Source organism: Mixophyes fleayi, chromosome 3 (assembly GCF_038048845.1).
Source record: "Mixophyes fleayi isolate aMixFle1 chromosome 3, aMixFle1.hap1, whole genome shotgun sequence".
NCBI classification, from domain to species: domain Eukaryota; kingdom Metazoa; phylum Chordata; class Amphibia; order Anura; family Limnodynastidae; genus Mixophyes; species Mixophyes fleayi.
Window position 1 is genome coordinate 147,846,463 of NC_134404.1, and position 22,833 is coordinate 147,869,295.

The window sequence follows — 22,833 nt, forward strand, 5'->3', positions numbered from 1 at the left end:
GGAGCTGGATGGCCCAAAGAGGAAAAATAGGGGAGGGAGAAGAAGATAAGTTGGATAATCTGTTGCAAAACCAAAAGGCCAGGGATATGCGGAACTCAGGATGCATTTCAGAGAAGAAAACATATCGGGGAACCACACATCATTGCTGGTTCTATGTCTACGAAAACTCTGGTTGCAGCAGGGGAGTGCTATTGTATACACTGAGCCAACCGAGCTGCACAATACTTATGGAAGCTAGGAATGCCCAGGTGACCTGTGGCAAAGCATCTCTGTAGCAGCAATCTGTGGACGCTTTCAAAACCAAATAAAATGCATCACTAACTTTTGTAATGCAGAGAGAGTTGAGAGTGGGAAAAGGTATAATAGTCTCGGAAGGATGTTCATCTTTATTGAAGTGATACAGCCAATCCAAGGGATCATAAGTCTGTCCTATGAATCTAAATAGTTTTTTATATTTTATTGATGGGAGTAAACCCCCAAGAATTTAATATGGTAGGATTATAAATTAAAATGGAAATTAAACTAGAGGAGCGGCTCTTTCTTGAGGGGGTAAAAAGATCCATCTTGGCAGTATTAATTTCTAAGTTAGATACTATTGAGAAGCATTGGACTGCAATGGAAGCAAAATCATTGAGTTTGTTATAGTAAGAAGAATGTCATCTGCATACAAGGCAACCTTATGGTTGTAAGATGCCATCTCAATGCTAGAAATATCCGGTTTCAGCCTAATTTTGGTTACTAATGGTTCAATGAACAGGGTGAAAATAAGGGGAGATAAGGGACATCCTTGTCACGTTCCGTTGCTCACAGGGAAAGGAGGAGAGATGCACCCATTCACCAGTACAGGGATTTGGGAATATGGTACAGAGCTGAAACACCCGTGAGAAATTTCTAAATCCATAGGCAGCAAGAGCTCTCATCAGGAAGGGCCACTCAATACAGTCAAAGGCCATTTCGGCATCTAAGGAGTTTAAGAGAGATGGTAACCCACACTCATTTACGTGATGAAGTAAATCAATGATCCACCTGGTGTTGTCCACGGCCTGTTGGATAGGGACAAAGCAAACCTGATCTGGATGGATTAAGGAAGGTAGGACCAAGTTCAGTCTATTAGTGTAGGACTTTAGTGAAAATCTTTCATTTAATAAAGAAAAAGGGCAATTACTGCTACAAAGGGAAGGACCCTTGTCTTCTTTAGGGATAAACAATAATTTGGCCCTTGTGGCAAGGTCAAAGGTCCCACCATCCATAATCAAACTGAAAAGTCAGGAGGTAATCTGGACCTGGAACTGAAGCTACTTTCAGCAAAGGCTATATAGTGTCTCCTCCTCTGAAATCTCAGAGTTAAGCAGCTCCGCAGCCTATGGGGGGTAGAGTTTTGGAAGATTCTATGAGTGCAGGTAGTCATCTATAGCTTGCTCAAGATCAGGAGGAGAAGGGTGGGAGGCGCCTTGCGCTTTGACAGACACAATACACTGAAGGATACATCCCATACATACAGTATGTGGAATATAAAGTTACCATTTATCGTTACCTGTCATTACTGAAAAAATGGAAAGCGACATCATATCTGGTGCTTTTGCGGCATATAAAAGTAAATGGAGCGCTCACCTTCACTTTTCACCATGACATGTTGAAGCAACCCCACCCAGGTTGATGCTTAGGTAGGGTTAGATAGGGGGGAATGTTTAGGGTGTTGTTACAATTGTTTGTATTTTTATCATCTTATGTGAATTGTTATCCCTTTAAAAAAAAAAGAAAAAAAAGAAAAGGAAAAGCAGGAAACATATATAAAAACAGTGAACAAGAGATGTATATGTATAATAAAGAACAGATATATACATACTTATTTTTATTAGGTTAAAACGTCACAGCCTATATTGTGGTGAAGGGGAGAGGGCTTAGTGGCTGTCCCCAGGAAAAAAGTAAGACTATATGTTTATTTTTTATAACTCCAGGAAGTGGCTGAGAGAAGGTCCTGAACGGTTCCCATACCACAGTATAGGATATTATACTATAGTTTTATGTTTGTCAATGAGAGAGAGGGCCAGGTTGGGGTGGGCATAGCTAATATGAGCCTTTGCTTTTGATTATTGTGCACTGTGTTAAAGATTGTAGCTTTAGTAATAAAAGGCTGTGGCCGTATTCTCTCCAATGCCTGGTGTTGTCTGAGTTAATATGGACATTATGGTGTGATGTAGGAACAGATAGTTTCCATATCTAAGGTCGTGGCAACGCTATCTGTTACATCACCATATGGGCGCTTCCACTTTACTTTTCTACACAGATCACAACCTGATAAGAAAAGGGCTATGGATGGCTGCTCTCATGCTTCTCTAATGGAGTACAGGACTAAGTTGTGCTTTCCAGCTATATAGTTCATCATTTACTTTATTTTTACTATATGATTCTATGTACGACATTTAAACACTGTTCATTTACATTATCACATTTAGAGTTTTGTTCAGTGTATATTATTATAGTGCCATTTATGACCTTCCTCTTTGACTCTATAAATGCTAATCAGTATATTTTGATTCTTTTTTATTTGTGTTTCAACCTGAAGAAGTGACAGCTCCTAATTGATATCTAACTGTCAAGATGTCATGCACTGTCTTACCACCAGATGGCAAAATTATAGTGAAAAACACATTCTTTGCAGCCTTAGAAAAATAAAATGTGCAATGAATCTGTGAAACTGAAGTTTTGATCACACCCATATAGAGAGCATAGTAATACCCACATAAAAGCATAGTAATACAACCTTTTGTCCCAACCTCTCTTCAAGTGAAACTGGGTAACCCGAGAAGGCTACACTGGTTTTTCTACAAACCTTCACAATAATTTGCACTAACACAAACACTTGAAGGATACCAGCATGGCAATGTGTGAGCTGTGACTTTACAGGGAATTGTCATATAGAGACAGGGGAGAAAAGGTTGGTGAAAGCAAATAACAAGTAACGTACATAAAACTGACCATGTGGACTATAGTGGGAAATATACTATTTGATTGTAAATTACCTGATTTGCTTGGACACTGATATATGCTTTCCAGGAAAGAGAATTTCACCATTTATATTTTCTACTACTGCAGCTACAACATTGTTATTATTGTATTTTGTATTTATATGTATGGAAGTTATACAATATAAGGGATCACCCATATTATCTTACCCAGTACCCAAATAAAACCATATCAGTGTTTTAATAGATTATCATTTTAAATAACTATTTAGTTATGATGCGCTTTTTTTTCTTAGCAGCACATGTCACTTTGACTATAGTATAATACACAAGAAGAGCCCATCCTAGTGCAGATATATTGTTATATGATACAATCACAATTAGTAGTAATCACTAGGATTACATATGTGACCACTGACTTTCCTTGTTTGTGAAGGATGTTGAATCTGCAATAGAAAAGAACCAAAATCTAACAGTTCTCAGCCGTTCCAAGGCAGGGATCAGAAAACAATGTAAAGATGAAACAGAGGGACCTAATATTGTGTAGTATTTCCAACAACTTAATATATATAATCAACAGATATAATTTGCTCACACGAGAATGTGGTCAATAGCAGCTACCAGCAACAATTTAAGAATAAAATCTTGGGTAATATTATATTCCCGGTTTGTCAATATGTATAATATACACACACACACACATATTTTATATATATATATATATATATATATATATATATATATATATAAAAATAAAAAAGAGAGAAGCGCCAAACATAGTGTATTATCACCAATTAATTAGTGTAAGAATAATTATTACAAATTGGCCCCGTACCAGAATATAGATGATAGATTGTACACTTACCCTTTTGATAAAGTCTATTGTGGACAAAACGCGTCAAGGAGGCAGTGCTCTTTTCTGTGTGTTCCAGCCAGCAGTGGAGAGGGAGTCTCTATCCTATTTTCGGTTTATGCTTGGACTAATTGGGAACTTTCTATCACAGGTAAGCCTGCTTATATTTTATTTAATGTACGGGCAATTTATTTGTCATATTGGAATGTGCCATGTCTATTAAATTTTAATATTTTCTATAAAATTATGCACTTTTCATGAATGTACTACACTATTGTGTTGTTATTTCCATTTGAGCCCTAGTGTGAAATCCACTCAGAGGCAAGTTCTGGATTCCAGTGGAATATCATAAAGACGGGCAATCTATCATCTATATTCTGGTACGGGGCCAATTTGGAATAATTATTCTTACACTAATTAATTGGTGATAATACACTATGTTTGGCGCTACTCTCTTTTTTATTTTTTATTTATAGGTTTACATCTGCAATCTGATGTACAAAAAGTGAAGCAGCCTACTGTATGTGGTTTTATATGTTTATGAGCACGTTTGTTCACGTGTTGTTTTAATTTACACAGAGCGTCGTTGTCTTTTCACTATTTTTTATATATATATATATATATATATATATATATATATATATATATATATAGGTCAATCTTATCAAACAACTTCTAGGAAACAAGGTCCCCACAATTCACGTGATGTGTCGGGTGATATGTAAACCTAAATTTACTAACTTAAAAGTAGTGTTATATCTGGCTTAGATCAACAAGACATGTTTTTGTTACAATTTGAATACATTAATTTGGCTTACATCTCTCCCCACAGAGATCCTATTGTTTGATAAGAGCAACACCGGCTGTTTTGTAACTACCATGAGTGGAAGAGAGTTAATTGTCATTACTGGTGTTTGCCTCCACGGACATCACCTACATGTGAGACATAGGGGTAGAGTTACTAAACTGCAGGTTTGAAAAAGTGGAGATGTTGCCTATGGCAACCAATCAGATTCTAGCTGTCATTTTGTAGAATGTACTAGATAAATGATAACTAAAATTTGATTCATTGCTATAGGCAACATCTCCACTTTTTCAAACCAGCAGTTTAGTAAATCTACCCCATAGACTCAATCAGAAAAAACTACTTTCATTTGTTCTATTGCAGGTGTCACTTCTGTCACTGTTGTCCTATTTCTAAAAGCTCTCTACATATGCTATACTATGGAGAAAGGGTAACATTAAATATACTAATATATGGAAAATAAATTACTTGTCAATAAATATACATGGCAGTTCAACTATATACAGTCCACAAAACATGTGAAAATGTGTTGTATTGATAATTTAAGCAATATACTAATTTTATGACTATGTGCCTCAGCTATGTTGATGTACAGTGATATATAGTATCAACTATTTCATGAATTTGTGATGCAAAAGCTTGGCAAGCGCTAGCAAAAATGATTGTTCCTATGAAATAGGTTTCAGTATTCTCTGCAATACTACATCTCAACAAGTTCAAATAAAGCTGATCTAAGGAATATGCTTTATAGCCTAGAACAGTCAAACAACAATGGCTGCTGAACACTGTTAGCACTGCAGGTTTTTTTAGTTACAGTTGAACTGATTTCTGAGGTAAAATAGTGCAATCACAGCAAACCTAAACAGGAATTAGTATTGTTATGGGGGCTACACCTACCCCCTTATCATCATCCTCCATATCCTCATGCTGATCAAACTCGCATGCTTCTGAGGAACTCACCAATCGTAAGGTCTTCAAAATATCTCGCTCCCTTGGCTAATGAACACAACAGACAGAAAAAGAAGGAACAGCAAACACACAACACAGACCACAAATGAAGAGAAGAGTATGAAAAGAACATAATGAAGAGGAGGTATAAAAAGCAAAGGAAGTAATGATCACAACATAAAACGATAATGGAACTTAGGGGATCATCAGTATAGCTTTTCGGTGCTTGAATTTTACATTACAAAACACATTTATAAAATAAGTTGGGAAATAAATCCTTACTGTAAAAACTGACATAAATACAGGCAATCTAGCAATCAATGTTCTATTTCTGTTGATATATAGTTGGGTGTGTCTGCTCTTAATGTGTACACAAACGTGTATCACAATGAAAATTGTAACAACAGCTCCCACTGTATGGAAGGTAAGTTTGCTGTACACAATAAGGGTCACTTACAGACCACAAAAGTGGAAAACCGGCAAGCAAATGCTCTTTGTGAAGTCAAGCACCTAATTGCACCCCATTTACAGGGAAGAACATGGGGCCACAAGCTATAACGCTCACTGATAGGAGGAGCTGGTCGGATCAGGTATATTCCTTGCTATCTACAGATTAGGTGCAAACACACACATGCAAATAAGATATTTTGTTTTGTGGGATAAAATTATTTAACTAAGGTAATGTATTTACAGGGTACAGCCTGCCTTGCACAGCAAGTAACTCCCAGGTGTTGGAGATCAGGACACTAAACTTGTAATCATATGTATTGTGCACCTTCCAGTGGCACTTGTGCAGAACAACACAGTTATAGATGCCCCTCTAGCAATGCAATGGAAAGCATCAAACACACATAAGTGATGCCTAATAAAGACAGGATCGATTATTAATTTAAGTCGTAAATGAGGTTAAACCAAGCAGTATTTTAGGAGAAAAACATTAAAGTTTACAAAAATAAAGGAGGTAAACAAAGTGCTAGTAGGATTGACTTTAATGTGATATTTCACTCTCCTCATCACTATGCCTATACTGATATGTCCGACACTGTTTAATGCGACTTAAAACTTCCGAAGCCTAACAGCGCGACATGGCAGAGATTCAGACTTACCATTATAAACACACACCATATCCGATAGGCTTTCAATAAACTGTGACTACAGAAAAGCGCGACAGTTGAAATTTCAGTCTATACTGCCATTTTAGAGGCATATAAGACTCCTGTAAGCTCTTTCTCTATGTTCTACTTCAGTCTCTACACTTGCAGGTTCATTTCATGTGTGTGAATACATCTAGTTATTATGGTTAATCAACCAGATCCAAAGGTGCATTAAATGCATTTGACTTGCTACCACGTTTATTCATACACCTATTCTCATGCTTTTATTGGGTGACAGTTTTCTAGAAAATCTCAATCTTTTATAAAAGTTTAAATGGCTTATTGATTTTCTGTACTGTTTCTATTGCGTTGCTGGTTTCTTTTAATCTGGTATGAGATAGTGGTATTAACTGTGGGCAAAGTATTGTCTTTATAAAACATCCTTGAATTCTGCTGCTGAGAACCCGAAAAGCTTCATAATTTTATTTCTTAGGGATTATTTGTGAAATGGATAAAATGTAAAAAATGTTTTAGAGAAGTATTCAACGTAGCAAGGATATGCAAAATATAATTCTCATATTATTATTTTTTAAAATAAAGGAAGCTGTAATTGAGCACCTTGCATTTTTATGTTATAAAGCAGATGATAAAAAAAGACTTACCAGGGTATCTCCAGAGAGTACTTCTAATAGGGAGATTAAGTTATGTCCATCTCGCAGATCTTCATAAAGGTCACCCACATGTTTCCGTACCTGCAGAAAGAACGAGAGCCAACCCATATATGAGTAAAGCTGCTGTCCTTATCATCTCATTGGGCTCTATATTAAAGAGCCTTATACATTGTCAGTAGTGGTCCATGTCACATATTAAAACATGGGATCTTAGAATCATTATATTGCTCACACAGTAAACTGCCAACATTCCAAATTTTTTATTTCTGGAAAAAAACACCTATGATCTACCAAACTTTTCTCAGATCTGGCCAAGCCACACATACATTTGTCTAAAGTAGACCATGCCCTGGTCAACTGTTAAAAACAAGATGGTCTCTGAAAAATCAGGACTGATGACAAGTATGCTTTAAGATTAAGACACATGTATTGTCATAAGTTTTTACGCTTTTGATTCCTTGATACAAAGCTTAATTCATCTACCCCAGCCCCGCTTACTGTATCTTACAAAGGACCTTGAAATATAAGGTTATTACTATTTATTGTTGAATAAGGACCTTGAATAAAATGAAGTGTGCTACATTTGTAACTATGTTAGCTTACTAAATGGAAGTTTTGATACTGCTGCCCTCCTTTTCTGAACAGAAAAAAAGGTCCCAATAGAGACAGGGAGGCGAGCAGTATACAGGTCGCTGAGATGACAAAGGAAATACAACTGTGATAGAACGTACAGATTCCCAGATTACACACTAACCTCATTTTTAAAATATGTCTCATAATTTATCTATTGCAGTTATAAAGAATTAAATGAATGCAAAATATTTCAGTAAATTCTGTGACAGTGGCAGCTACAAGCAACAATTAAAATTGGTGCTCCATCAAAAATATAATTTTTTTCTTTCAGATATTGGGTGATGCGCACAGTGCCACAAAACTTCTGGGGCAAAATTGTCTCTGATGACGTGGTGCTTCTCAATTTGCCCTGGTGTGGCTAGATTTCCACCAAGGTGCATGGGTTTACGGGACATCCAGGGCCATCTTTTCCATTGGGCACGATGGGCAGCTGCCCGGGGGCCCCACGGGCAAGGGGGCCCCATAGGCATGGCTCTTAATGAGAATAAATAATCCTGCAAAAGAAAAAAACCTGAAAAAAAACCCTACAAGGGTCACTGAGCAAGTACATCTATCCATTTCTATCTCTATATATCTATATCTATATCTGTATCTGTATACATCTATATATCTAAATATCTATATCTATATCTAGGGGCCCCGGTGCACTGCTTTGCCCGGGGGCCCATAACGTTGTTAAGATGGCCCTGGGGACATCTAGTTTTTTAGCAGTTCAAAAGCAAAGTTTTGTTTTGCAAAGCAATAATATTGAGAAAAGGAAGCAGAGTGGGTGCATTTTTAGTGGTATTCATTGCAAGCCCTGTCCAGCTGAAATCGGGACAGTTGGGTGGTATGCAACATGGAGGTAACTGAAATTGCAAAGGAATACAACTTTGATAGAAAGTAACAAAAGCAACAAAGAAACAATGCATGTAATGCAAAAATTGATACATAAGCACATAAATAATACTTTAAAAAAGATGTCAGTAGAGAAAGAAACTTTGGATTGACACTTTAACTTTCCAAGGTCGATGCCAACTTTGCACCTTAGGTGGTCCACTATTTTGACATCTTCACACTGCATTAGTTTCACTTGCAATACATTTTTAGCAAAGTTTATTTTTGGGGAGACAGGGCTTTCATTTGGTATAATTGCCATGCTTTTAATGATCATTCATTTGACTATTTTCAGGATATAAAGGAAAAACATTTCCAAGGGCAAATAAATATGTAAACTTTATTGAATTGTTTGTGTTGGCTTGGTCTATATTTGGTCTATATTTTGGGTATTAATATAGTATTTATTTAAAGTGAATTTATTTATTTATTTTTTGTTTTAATTTTAACAAGATTTGTTTACTTTTGATGAGTAAACCACCCAGAAGCCACTGACAATAGGAGCATTATAGTAGAAATAATTTACTATACCCAGAGCCTATATGTAGAACAATAAACCTATAATTTTAAGTATGAAACAGCAATCGAATGAAGGCAGCATTGAAAGGATTAATAAGGTTTTCCAACTTCAAACTACTTAAATGTATTAATTTGTTCATTCCACCCAAGAGCTTTTATTGCTATTTGTTGCTGTTGTTCAGGGTTTGGGCTAGGCCCCTTATCTCCAGTAACTTTCTTAAGTTAAGATCCTTAATGAATCAGGCCCCTAAACCCCATCGAACACTTTTGGGATGAACTGGAACGGAGACTGCGAGCCAGGCCTTCTTGTCCAACATCAGTGCATGACCTCATAAATGCTCTACAGAATGTGGAAAACCTTCCGAGAAGAGTGGAAGCTGTTATCACTGCAAAAGGGGGACCAAACCCATATTAAAGTATACTGTATGCATTTGAATATAATGTCCCTGTTGGTATAATGGTCAAGTGTCTGAATACTTTTGTCCATATAGTGCCTATTATATATATATATATATATATATATATATATATATATACTGTAATTATATTTGCCTAAATTACAATAAAAACAGGCATCAAATACTTTCCAAAAGTTATTAAATTTATATGTCAATATTTACTTGTGTCCGTTATATTACAACATATTGCACTTTGGGTACAATTCATCCTCTGTGTAGGGTAATCACATGTTTCCTTTTTGTAACTATTTAATGTTATTAATAGAAAGTTGCTTTAAAGAAATAAAAGTAAGCATAAACACATGGTAACTCATTCCTCGCAAACCAGAGCTTATACTGTTACGTGGAATACCTGCTGTCACAAATGTTTCACATACAGGAACACATATGCAGCATGTTATAAACACAGATGGGGTACATACAATGGGATGCATGTTGGTGATGTTGGAGGCCGTCACACCACACTCGGGCTGACAATTGCACCATTACAACACAAAGCTGAAACAGTTTCTACATAATTGCAGTCTTCAGTCAATGAGCATTTATTATACAATAGTTTAAGCATGTACAAAATGCCTTGGGCACCGAACAGACAATCTGTGTAGAAATGACTGCTGGAAAACCTTGTTTTTCATGATTTGCCGTTGGATGATGTCATGAGCTGTCTCCCAAGACATCCAGACTGTTGCTATGTTTACATGGATACCAAAATACATTTATTTTGCAATGTTTATATAACTGTATCACCAGTGGTTTTTGACATCAATATAGGAAATAATAATTATTGCACATTATAAATGACATGAACATGAATCAAATGCAAATACTCTGACCTCCAATAAATGAGAATATTTTAAAAATAGGGGTTTAAACTTTTTAGCAAATTCTCAAAATGTTGGCATATGCATTGAAATATTAGAAATACATGCATTGAAATACAGAAGCAAATGAACAGTCAGTTCTTGAAATTGATGTGTTGGAAGCAGAAAAAAATGGTAAAGTTTAAGGCTCTGAACGGCTTTGATAAGAACCAATTTGCGTTTGGCAAGATGATTGGGTCAGAGTATCTCCAAAACGGCAGGTCTTGTGGGGTGTTCCCATTATGCAGTGGTTAGTACCAGCCAAAAGTGTGACTTAGAGGAAGGACAACCGATGAACTAGCAACAGGGTCATGGGCGCCCAAGACTCACTTAATGCGAGTGGGGAGCAAAAGCTAGCCTGTCTGGTCCAATGGAAAAGTGAATGCTGGCTATGATAGAAAGGTGCCAGAACATATTGTGTACCACAGTTTGCTGTATATGGGGCTGCATAGCCACAGACAGATCAGAGTGCCCATGCTGACCCCTGTACCTACAATGGACACGTGAGCCACAGAACTGGACCATGGAGCAATGGAAGAAGGTCTACTGGTCTGATGAATCACATTTTCTTCTACATCATTACCACAACCAGGAGTGTGTGCATGTTTACCTGGGTAAGAGATGGCACCAGGATGCACTATGAGAAGAAGGCAAGCCAACAGAGGCAGTGTGATGCTCTGGGCAATATTTTGCTGGAAAACCTTCGGTCCCGGCATTCATGTGGATGTTACTTTAACATGTACCACCTACCTAAACATTGTTGCAGACCAAGTACAACGCTTCAAGGCATCTGTAGTCCCTGATGGCAGTGTCCTCTATCAGCAGGATAATGCACCCTGGCACAGTGCAAAAATGGTTAAGGAATGGTTTGAGGACATGATAAAGAGTTCAAGGTGTCGACTTGGCCTCCAAATTCCCCAAATCTCAATCTGATCGAGTATCTGTGGGATGTGTTGGAAAAACAAGTCCAAGTCATGGAGGCCCCCACCTCACAACTTGCAGAACTTAAAGGATCTGATGCTAACGTCTTGGTCCCAGATACCACAGGACAACTTGTGAGGTCCATGCCTCGACGGGTCAGAGCTGCTTGGCGGCACAACCTATACAATATTAGGCAGGTGGTTTTTATGTTGTGGGGGGGTGGTGAATGAATTTGTTGCATGAAGCCCCATATCAGTAATTGACTACTAGCCATGCCATCACTGCCATAACATAAAACCTAATGTAAAATTAAATAAAAAAAACAATGGGGCAAAAATAGACAACAATTTCAGTCAGAATCCACTTATTCTCCTACTGCCAGCTGATAATATTGGGTCTAATTGACCAAAACTTGTATCAAAATAGAATATGACCCCAAGCCCTTCTGTTTGGAAAATGCTGAGTGAAACTCTGTCAGCTCACATCATACTTTATAACTGATAAGGAGAAGCAGCAGAACTAGTCTTGCAGACGTGCATGAGCATCTGTCAGTGCATATCTGTATGAGAGCTTATCAAGGTTTGAACAAAAAAAATGAGTGATAACCAAGGGCTAGGAATATGTTTGTGCTGCTTACCCAAATACATACTGTATATTCTTCATTAAAGAGCCTTATTGAAATACGTGATAAAGTTGTTGTACCATAAGACAACACAAATGTTTCTGCAGGGCTCAGAGCAACAAACCCTATCAGAGGGTCTGACTGTCTAAGGAAGTTTTCAGTTGTAAGTGGAGCTAACTGGTCACCTCGCCCCACCTGATAAAGCCAAATTGTACCAAATAATGAACTAAAGCAAACTTGCTACCCAAAGGAAAGGGGAATGCATATAAAGGAAATATCTCAGAGAGCTGGATGTTTAAACAGAAGTACAGATATGGAAGTTGCTCGATCAATTTATAGATTCACAGCCGGTGCCTGAAAGGGTGGGGTTATCCAACAAGGAAAAAGCTCTCAATTTAAAAACACATAATAGTGTGGCCCAATATATAGGGACTCTCACTGTTTACAGTAGGACCACCCTATTAGCAGAAGTGATTGACGGGACGGGTAGATTTGCAAATGTACATAAAAATACATAACTATCAGTTACACACAAGTAGAATAGCAGCTCTTTTACTGGCTCACAGCAGTGTTGCTGGGGGACTTTCTTCTGTATTTATCCCTTCTGGATAACCCCTCCCGTTGAAGCACCTGCTGTTAACCTATAAATTGATTGAGCAACTTCCATTTCTGTATTGTTGTTTGAGAGGCACGTTTGGTATCAGTAGCTGATGGGAAGAATTGTCTCTTCATTTGGAGGCTCCTGGGGTACCTCTAGATTGATTAGCTCTCAATTTAAAAACACATGATTGTGTAGCCCAATATATAGGGACGCTCAAAGTTTAGAGTTAGGACCACCCTATTAGAAGAAGCGCCTTGACGGGGCGGGTGGCTTACCATACATTTCCAAATGTGTGTAAATTCTGCATTTTTATATACAAGTATTGTGACTGAATCACTGATAAATAACTTTTGGTATAAATTTATTTAAAGGAAATAGCGCAGGGCGCTTATTTATATAATTGTACGTGCACTTATTTTTGATATTGTGTATATTGTGAGATAGGAAATCGTTATCTCTGAGACCAGGGTAGATAATTAGTTTTTTCCGTTTTAAAATTTCAAAAGCAAATACCTTATCTCTGATGTATATCTGATACAATAAGTCTTTGTTTTGAAATCCTTTTGCATATCTTTTTGCAAGGAAATACTTTGTTGTACCTGTCTTTGGTAATGTGTATTCTGCAACTGTTGGAACAAAAGGTCTAATGCTAATCAGGCCTTTTGATGTGTGAGGTTTCACTTGGAGACAGGAAGGTTTAATTTAATATGTGCTCTATATATCCTGCATCTAAAACAAATATGCAAGACATCACAGAGTTTCTAGAATTTCACAGATAAGTGTAAATATCGTTATCTTTGCAATGCATGTAAATCTATGTTTTGGTAAGCAGGTTACATCCTGATTCTAAAAATATCCTATGTCCAAATCTGTATAAAATGCACTGACTTGTACACTAAAATGTATCATTCTGATGTTCCATCTGACCTGACCATTGACACCTCTAATCAGTGGAACTGTCCTTGTCAGGACTGTTGAAGTCGTATAATTGGATGAACGAAAGTATATTGGTTTAATAATGGTTTGCCGTGCGTATTGCGAAGCGTACGCCACGTGTTACGTGACGTGGTGCGTACGCACGGTAAAATACGCACGCACACACCCGCATTACAACAGTTAGTTATTTATATAATTTCATATTGGTTCTGTTACACTGTAATTCAGGAGCAAATAGTATTCGGTTTATTATTAGTCTATATATATATATATATATATATATATATATATATATATATATATATATGTATATGTTGATTATATGTACATTGTAGTGTTATTAAAGGTTTAGGTAATAGGAAAGGTGTCATGCCTGATATCATATTGAAGCCCTAATCATCGGCAGCTGTCCGGTGCAGTCGGCGAAGAGATCGCACATTGCATACTTTAGTTATTGATATTAGAGAGTAAAACCTTTGTATGATACTGGCTATGAAAAGGAGCAGACCCCCTGGAGAGAAGACCCCCACCTTTGGATTCCTTAGATTGAATCAACCTATTACCTGTCTGGCCTGGACCCACCCAACGTCTGGACCTATAGAAACAATCTACGTCATCTCTATTGTTCACAATGAAACACTGACTGTATATATATTAGTTGCATCTCACCGGGGCCTCAATCAACTCTGACACAATATTCTATACAGAATATTGTCCATCGGGTCCCGTGGGTGCGCAGCGTGCGCAAGCGATTGCATTTGGTATGTACTTATCTTTTGGTATTGGCTGTGCTGTACTGTACTTTATCATGATATAATAATGTATTGAATTGTTGACTATTTACATCTGTTAAAAATAAATCACTTTGTGCTTTGGACACACATTCAATTGATTGGGCAATGCTTATTTTAAAACGATAGAATTACTTTAATAATTTGGGCGCTCGTGAGTTAGGAATTACGTTACCGGCAGGTATGCAACGCTTACGATATTCGGTTCCTCAACAAAGGGTGGATGGACGGACGCGTCGTATAAAGCAGGAAAGAACGTAATACGTCTAATACCTGTGGTTCACTGTGTGTTGCGAAACCGAATGTCCGTTGTTGCATAGACTGAAGGAACGCTAATTAGAATCTAGGGACAAGAAAGAAAAATGTTTCTTTTTATTGTCGTTTTATGTTTTAAAAGTGTATTGCATTGCTGTGCGTATGTGTAGTTTCTGCTTTGCGTACGCGAACTTCCGGTAGATTTGCCACGTGGTTGAACAATAGTTTTGATAGTTGTTATATGCATACTGTAAGCACTTGGTAAAGTCTCTGAAAAGATAGTGCCATTGTTTGGGAAAGTTATTTTCTGTACAGAAAACAAAGGTTATGTGTGTGTATGTGAATGAATACATAAAGGCAAAAATATACTGGTAACTATAGGCAACTATAGGTTTTCGCACATGCACCCAATACTAATCACGACATTCACTGATAAAGGGTATTGTTTGCTGGAAAGGACAGAGCATGGCAGTGTTATCTGTGGTCCGCATAATGAATCATTGAGCTGTGCAAATCGACCGCATGGCAAGGCCGTGATTGAGTATTGGGAGGGCAGTGTGGTACTATTTGAAAATTGATAGCGCTTTAGTTCAGGTGTGTCTGACGGGGCATGTTAAAAAAAGGTGACCTGACAACAAAGGTTCTGTTCTAGGGCTGAGCAGGATATAAAGAAACCTTTGTGTGAGTGGTGTTCTGTTCTAACAAAGAGCAGGTGATAAAGAGACACCACAGAGTATACTCGGCAGGTATACTCGAAGCGAAAATAACAGGTTTTCGCGGCATTCCCAAATATTAATCGCAAAGCTTACCGATAGTTAGTATCCGTAAGCGGTGCGATCGGACCGCATGGTTGATTTAGTGCAGCCGTGATTGCGACTTGGGAGATGTGGGAGGAAATACGCTGCAACCACTGATATTCTTGATTGATATCTGGTGCTGACAGTGGTAAAGTACTCAAACTAGGAAGGGCATTGATATCTTAAGGGGACGTGCCTGTTGAAAACGTCCATGAATAAAAAAAATCTCTAGTAAGTTCTGTTTGAAAGGAGAACAGGTAAAAGTCTTTTTGCGTAGCGTTGAGAAATAGGTTGTTTTCACAATAGATACGAAGCAAACGCTAGAGATAGTTCATGTTGTGCTGCCTAATGAATGGCCGGTTGGTTCGGCAAAATATGCTATGTATAATAAATACGGTGCGTATGCTACGGCATACTGCGACAAATGGGTCAAGATGACCCGGGAGTGTGTGAAACCTTTCCCAAACATAGGTACTCTTGACTCAGAGGTGTTAAATAATGTTATAGATAAAGTGCGGTTGATTAAATCAACAAAAACGAGAATTAAACATGATGACTGTTTAAAATTGTGGCAAATGGAAGGTAACACGTGGCAGAGCAGCGAACGCACAGCGGAAGTGAGTGTAAGGAAAAACACGTGTTCAGCGGAAGTAAGCGTACCGGAAACAAGCATTCCGGAAGTGTGCGTTGCAAAGCGTGGCGAACTGAGCGCAAACACGCCCCCGATAAATTCGGTTGGGGCGGGAAGTACAGCCAATACCAAAAATGTAAAAATGGTAACTAGTAACTTGTATGGTGTTTTAAGTAATGTTAAAAGTAATGTTTCAGGACAAAGAAGAGGAACGGTCCCACCAGCAGGGGCAGCTGCTGAAAGTGGTGAGAATAATGAAAAGGTTAACACAGGGGGAGACATTCATTGTACTGCAACAGCAATTCCAGCAACTAGGTCAGAACAGAGTGATTTGGTAGGCTTATATCCCATCCGCAGAACAGCAGTTCCCAATGGGAAAGCGGACAGAGATGGTGTAGTTCCCATGAAACAAGTAGCAGTGTATTCTCCATGGACTAAGACGGAACTATTTACAATTATGTCTGATTTCCCTGATCCTAGAAAAGATTTGGCCAAGTGTCAGAAATTTATTAGACATTTAGGTAATGCACATGAACCTACTAATAAAGATTGGCGAGTGCTGTTTAGAGCTTGTCTTCCTCTCGATACTGATATACAGAAGTTCATTGAGGGTTGTAACTTGGAGAAGGATAAACCCTTAACTGAGGATAACAATCAGCATAATATTAGATGTATAATCAAAGAGTTGGCCGTATATTTTCCAGTGACTGTGGAATGGGGCAAAATATGCAACATCAAACAAAAAGGTAATGAGAATACAACTGATTATTTTTCAAGGGCGCTAGCGGGCATTATTAAGTACACAGGAATATGGGATATAATGGTAAATCCACATTACAGGGAGGTAACTGTTGCAGTACTAATGGACGGCCTCCGGGAGGATCTAAGGACCTGGATACAAACCTCTTTTCCTAATTGGAGAGGTCTCACGGTAACTGATATTAGAGAGCATGCTATAGAACATGATAAAAATATATGTAAAAAGGAAAAAGCACAGAGTGATAGGTTAATGATGTTGAGTATCCAGGCATTAGAAAAACTACATCCACAACCTCAGAATTATAAAAACCACTAAAGGGGCGAAAGAAACAGAAATCTTTGAAGTGTTTTAACTGTCTTAAAAAGGGACATTTGAGGAAAGATTGCAAAGAAAATATTAGAGCCAAGGCTAAGAAAATGGGACACGAAGCAAAGAGACTTGGCCCACCTAAGGGGGAATCACATAGACACCCACAGAGACGGCGCACACAAGTCTCGGAGACTTCTCAACAGTTTCCTGTGCACCTCATAGCAGCCAATGCCTTGGGGGAGAACCATAGTCAACCCTGGAGGTTAGGTCAGACCTGTAGTCCTACAAACAGGTGGGGTTTAAACTGTGGTAAGTAGTAGTGTACAAGAAACTGATTTCTAAAAGGTAACCTTGGTTGATTTTGTTTGTTCATTTATGTTGTGAAATGTTTGTTTTCCTAAATTGCTAGCCGACGGCAAAGAATAGAAATGTTTGTTTTGTTTGCTGTTTTAAGATAACTATCTTGTTTTTCTTTTCACAGATAGAGGGGACACAAAAGAAGTATAGACAAGTGTTTAAAAGGGGTGAGATAGAGAAATAGAAGAATTACTCTTGAAAGACTAATTAACAGTAGACAATTGGAACACTCTTTTGTTTTAGGCTGCAGTGACTCATGATAATTTGTTTGGCTGAGAATCATTATCCAACAATGAAGTATGTACATACTTTGCTCCAAAATATCGTTTTATGTATTTCAGAGAAAATATGAGTCACTAAGAGTACATTTTTACATTTCTCTATTATAAGTTAGAAAAGTCCGTTGAAAAGGTATGTAGTCAATGAGATACCGAGTTCTTAATGAACAAATGACGGACGACACTGGATTGCACTGTTAAGAACCCCTAGTCAAGTATGGGGAGGGGTCATAGTTAGCAAATAGCTAAGGGGAACAGTGGAATGAATACAGCCATTTCCCCATAGAGTCAGAGTCTAATCCAGCTGTCATTTTGTTGTAAAAATCTCCCTTTTTACATGTATGTTTGTATTCAAACCTTTGTATTCCCATCATTCATTGCTTTCCTATTTCTCATTCTTTACACAAACGCTACTCTCTCTCTCTCTCTCTCTCTCTCTCTCTCCCTCTCTCTCTCTCTCTCTCTCTCCCGCTACCTCTCTCTCTCTGTCTCTCTCTCTCTCTACCTCTCTCTCTCTCCCTCTCTCTCTCTCTCTCTCTCTCTCTCTGCTCTGGTAGAGATAAAATCAGACACAGTCTCAACAATGGGGCTAAAACATATTTTTATGATTTTACATAAGACAAATTCAGAGATACACACACTAGATTGACATAAGTTACAGAAACAGTCAGGGGTTTTGTTTTCATGTGTATAGAAACTGCTGATTTTCAAGCAGAAAGGTTCTGTTGTGGAAATACGATTCATGTTTTATAGTTTGCATATCTGTTTTTTTTTTGTTTTTTTTTGTTGTTTTGGTTCGTGCCTCCTGTACAAAAATGTGTTTTTTTATGGATGCACAAAGGGTGGAGACAGGAGATTGCTAGAGGATAGGCATACAGATATGCATCTCTGTGTAGAACATTGGAGTAGGATTTTTACCACAAGATACGACATAATGTGAAACCCTAGAAAATGTAGAATTTTCATGTTTTATAATTTTCACTGTTAGACAGGCATGTACTGGATACTGTTATATTTGAAGAAAGTGTTATAGAAAGAGACCTCTTTGCCTTTCCCACTTAGTCAAGTAGCTGAATATGAGGTACTGAGAATGACATGTGAGTTGGCAGAGGGAAAATCGATTGATATACATTGGTCTTTAGCATTTTTCTAGTCTAGAGGGCGATGTTGAGGTGACTGAGAAATCGTTTTATAGCAATACCAGCACATGATTAGGACACTACATAGAGGACTTTATACAGGGACACAGTTACCAACGGAAGTAGCTGCTAGTAAGGTCCACACTTACACGCACAACCATACATGGCTGTCACACCAGGGAGAACATAGCTGTCAAATAGACAGCAGGGTTTTATGTGACAGCTAACAAATCTATGTTTTGTTTGTTTTTCGTTGTATTGTTTTAGTTTTAAAAAGGTGAACACACATGCACGCATACACATATTGGTTAATATAGGAAGATTTGTGTTACCCGAGGGATAAACTGTCTGGAAGGTAAAGAGATGTGGTGAGGAGTCTGGTGGACTCTGGAGAGATGGACAAGGTAGACCAATAGAGCCATCCCATATCCCTCCTGCTGATGGGTTTTCCTCCAGGTAAAACAAATACACGTCATCCAATTACCACCATGCAGGATCCTCAAGTATACACAGGTGTACCAATGAAAAATGTCTGGGTAGAGATGTATTGAAATGTGTCTAATGTATTACTGTATCATACTCAAAGCTTTTGTTATTCAATGTGATAGTCCTAGAGTTATAATAGATGATAGGGTATTCATGTTATTGATAATAGATGTATAATGTATGAGTAGTGGTAACAAATCACATACTTTCAGTTAGCCATAAACCAGTGTGAACATAAAGTAGTGGTACTCGGTAGAATGAATTGAATAGAATAAGAGTTGGAACTTGATTGAAGTGCCACTAGTCCTTTCCCGCTACCAAGAGATCACCCCTGGGCAGACTCCTAACCTGTCAGTTTTTGAAATGTTCTTGACCCCTCGTGAGATGAGATTGTAACTGGGAGGCTAGGTTAGACCTTGAGAGAAGGTAAATAGTGAGACAGCAACCGAGAACGTCCGAAACACTGTTTCCTGAAAGGTCACACTAACTGTCAGGATGTTGGATCGGGAGAGTAAGTTGTGGAGCAGAAATTTCTTAAGCTTAGGTTATTTGCCAGACAGGTACCAGGTGTAGGCTACCAGCCTCACGGCTTTAAGGGTAGCAGAGACACACTGGTGCCCATACCACCCACTGCAGAGGGGCCAACACTCAGAGAAGGGTCCAAGGGCACTCATGAGTCTGTACTGGAAGGCCTCGAATGCAGTTAGTAGCACCTGAGCCAAAGGCTAAGACTGTTGTCCAGCATGAAGTTGTAGTTTTTCCTGTTTTGTGTTCTCTCATTTCATTTTCTTCTCAGGGCGGTTAATTCTTTTGATTATTAGCAGGTGGCAGAGACTGGTTCAGGTAGTGATAAGGAGGTATTGGGGAGGAAGAAGTTAGTAGCATAATCAGTCCAGTCAATTACTCTATTCAATTCAGGGGTAAAGGAAAATTTAGAAACCTTGGAGCTTGGAGAAAGTGCGAGGGGCTATTGTCTGAGTAGCATTACGTCCGTAAGTACGGCGACCCCATAGTTAAAAAAAGAGACACACCCAGCGATGCCAGTCCAGTAATATTCGGACTTGAGCAGGCATCCTTGAGAATGATTATCATTCTTGGGAGGGTAAGGTTTTAGACCAAACAAAGTGCTGGGCGTGCTCACGCATGCCTCAGTGATTATATCAAGTAGGATTAGTTCTCTTTCCACTAAATATTCTTGAGGTACCCGAACTATGGGTGGGGGGTCACTAGGGGAAAAAGTAGAACACCTAGGTCCCTTAGTCTGAAGTCTCCCAATGCTTTACAAGCCGATCACTGTTAAATCTGGGTATTGGGAGACTGGGAAGAACGAACAGACAATAGCCCGCCCACAAGTGTTGATGAAAAGAACTGGTGACATTATTAGATGTGTGTATATTAACGCAAGCGGAAGGAGATTGCATATGACATTATTGATAGACATAGGATGATGCTATTGATGAACATGAAGTGTTTAAATGTATTCTGAGCTTAAAGACATGCGTTGGACAGAAGAACCTGTTAAACTTGAAGAACTGTAGTAGAGAATTCTGTATAGCTGATACACGTTCTACTGTACCATGTACCTTTCCAAATAATGTATTAAGTGTTTTATTGCACCCTTGAAGGGCATACAAAAAGTTATCTCCAAGCTCCAGAAGTGTACGGTTTATAGTAGAAGAAGAAGTCGTTTAGAGGATTAAGGTCAGTTAGAGGATCTTATGATAACTTGTTTAGATCTACAAACAGTGTGGACATACACCAAAGGGGATTTGTATTACATAACAATGAAACGTGGTACTGAGATCCTGCTTATAACATCTTTAAGGTGATAGTTTATTGTACTATCAAAGGGTGGACTGTTGAAGTCGTATAATTGGATGAACGAAAGTATATTGGTTTAATAATGGTTTGCCGTGCGTATTGCGAAGCGTACGCCACGTGTTACGTGACATGGTGCGTACGCACGGTAAAATACGCACGCACACACCCGCATTACAACAGTTAGTTATTTATATAATTTCATATTGGTTCCGTTACACTGTAATTCAGGAGCAGATAGTATTCGGTTTATTATTAGTCTATATATATATATATATATATATATATATATATATATATATATATATATATGTATATGTTGATTATATGTACATTGTAGTGTTATTAAAGGTTTAGGTAATAGGAAAGGTGTCATGCCTGATATCATATTGAAGCCCTAATCATCGGCAGCTGTCCGGTGCAGTCGGCGAAGAGATCGCACATTGCATACTTTAGTTATTGATATTAGAGAGTAAAACCTTTGTATGATACTGGCTATGAAAAGGAGCAGACCCCCTGGAGAGAAGACCCCCACCTTTGGATTCCTTAGATTGAATCAACCTATTACCTGTCTGGCCTGGACCCACCCAACGTCTGGACCTATAGAAACAATCTACGTCATCTCTATTGTTCACAATGAAACACTGACTGTATATATATTAGTTGCATCTCACCGGGGCCTCAGTCAACTCTGACACAATATTCTATACAGAATATTGTCCATCGGGTCCGGTGGGTGCGCAGCGTGCGCAAGCGATTGCATTTGGTATGTACTTATCTTTTGGTATTGGCTGTGCTGTACTGTACTTTATCATGATATAATAATGTATTGAATTGTTGACTATTTACATCTGTTAAAAATAAATCACTTTGTGCTTTGGACACACATTCAATTGATTGGGCAATGCTTATTTTAAAACAATAGAATTACTTTAATAGGACACTCGAGCACTAGCTCACACCAGTGTTGCTGGGGGATTTTTCTCTGTTTCTACAGAAGGTAATTTCCTTGTGAAAAGTGTGTGCCCAATTGTAATGAAATTAAACAAAGACATTGATTGTTTTCACAAGCACCTATTTTCTTTAAGAGGTACTGTCTAACAAAGATAACTTTCAGATATAGATGTTGAAAGCAGCACAGTTGCTTCCACAGTTGTGAAAGAACAGATACCTGTTTTAAGTGAGCCCTGCACAAACGAAAAGGCAGTGTCATTCAAGTGTTATGAAGTGCCTTCACTTTGATGTATGTTAAAACCATACTCCACTAGTACAGATTTTTTTTTCTGTGTATTTAGCTTTTATAGAAATGTAAACAGAAAAAAAGACAAACATACAGTACTGTGCAAAAGTTTTAGGCATGTGTGGAAAAAATGCTGCAAAGCAAGAATGCTTTCAAAAATAACAGTGCTAATAGTTAATTTTATCAATTACTAAAATGCACTAAGTTTC

General features: G+C 38.1%; 1 protein-coding gene across 22 annotated transcripts in view; it reads right to left on the reverse strand.

The window, feature by feature from the left end:
- Positions 1-22,833, reverse strand: part of DST (dystonin) — a 474,923-nt gene that overhangs the window by 312,498 nt on the left and 139,592 nt on the right. For 12 of the 22 annotated variants that reach the window (XM_075202533.1, XM_075202528.1, XM_075202541.1 and 9 more), the window contains 2 exons: positions 7,329-7,418; positions 5,522-5,620 (listed from right to left, as the gene is read on the reverse strand). In XM_075202533.1, the coding sequence (XP_075058634.1) occupies positions 5,522-5,620; positions 7,329-7,418 (189 nt within the window). The remainder of the gene's footprint in view (positions 1-5,521; positions 5,621-7,328; positions 7,419-22,833) is intronic. The other 10 variants (XM_075202543.1, XM_075202542.1, XM_075202527.1 and 7 more) reach the window with 2 other exon arrangements.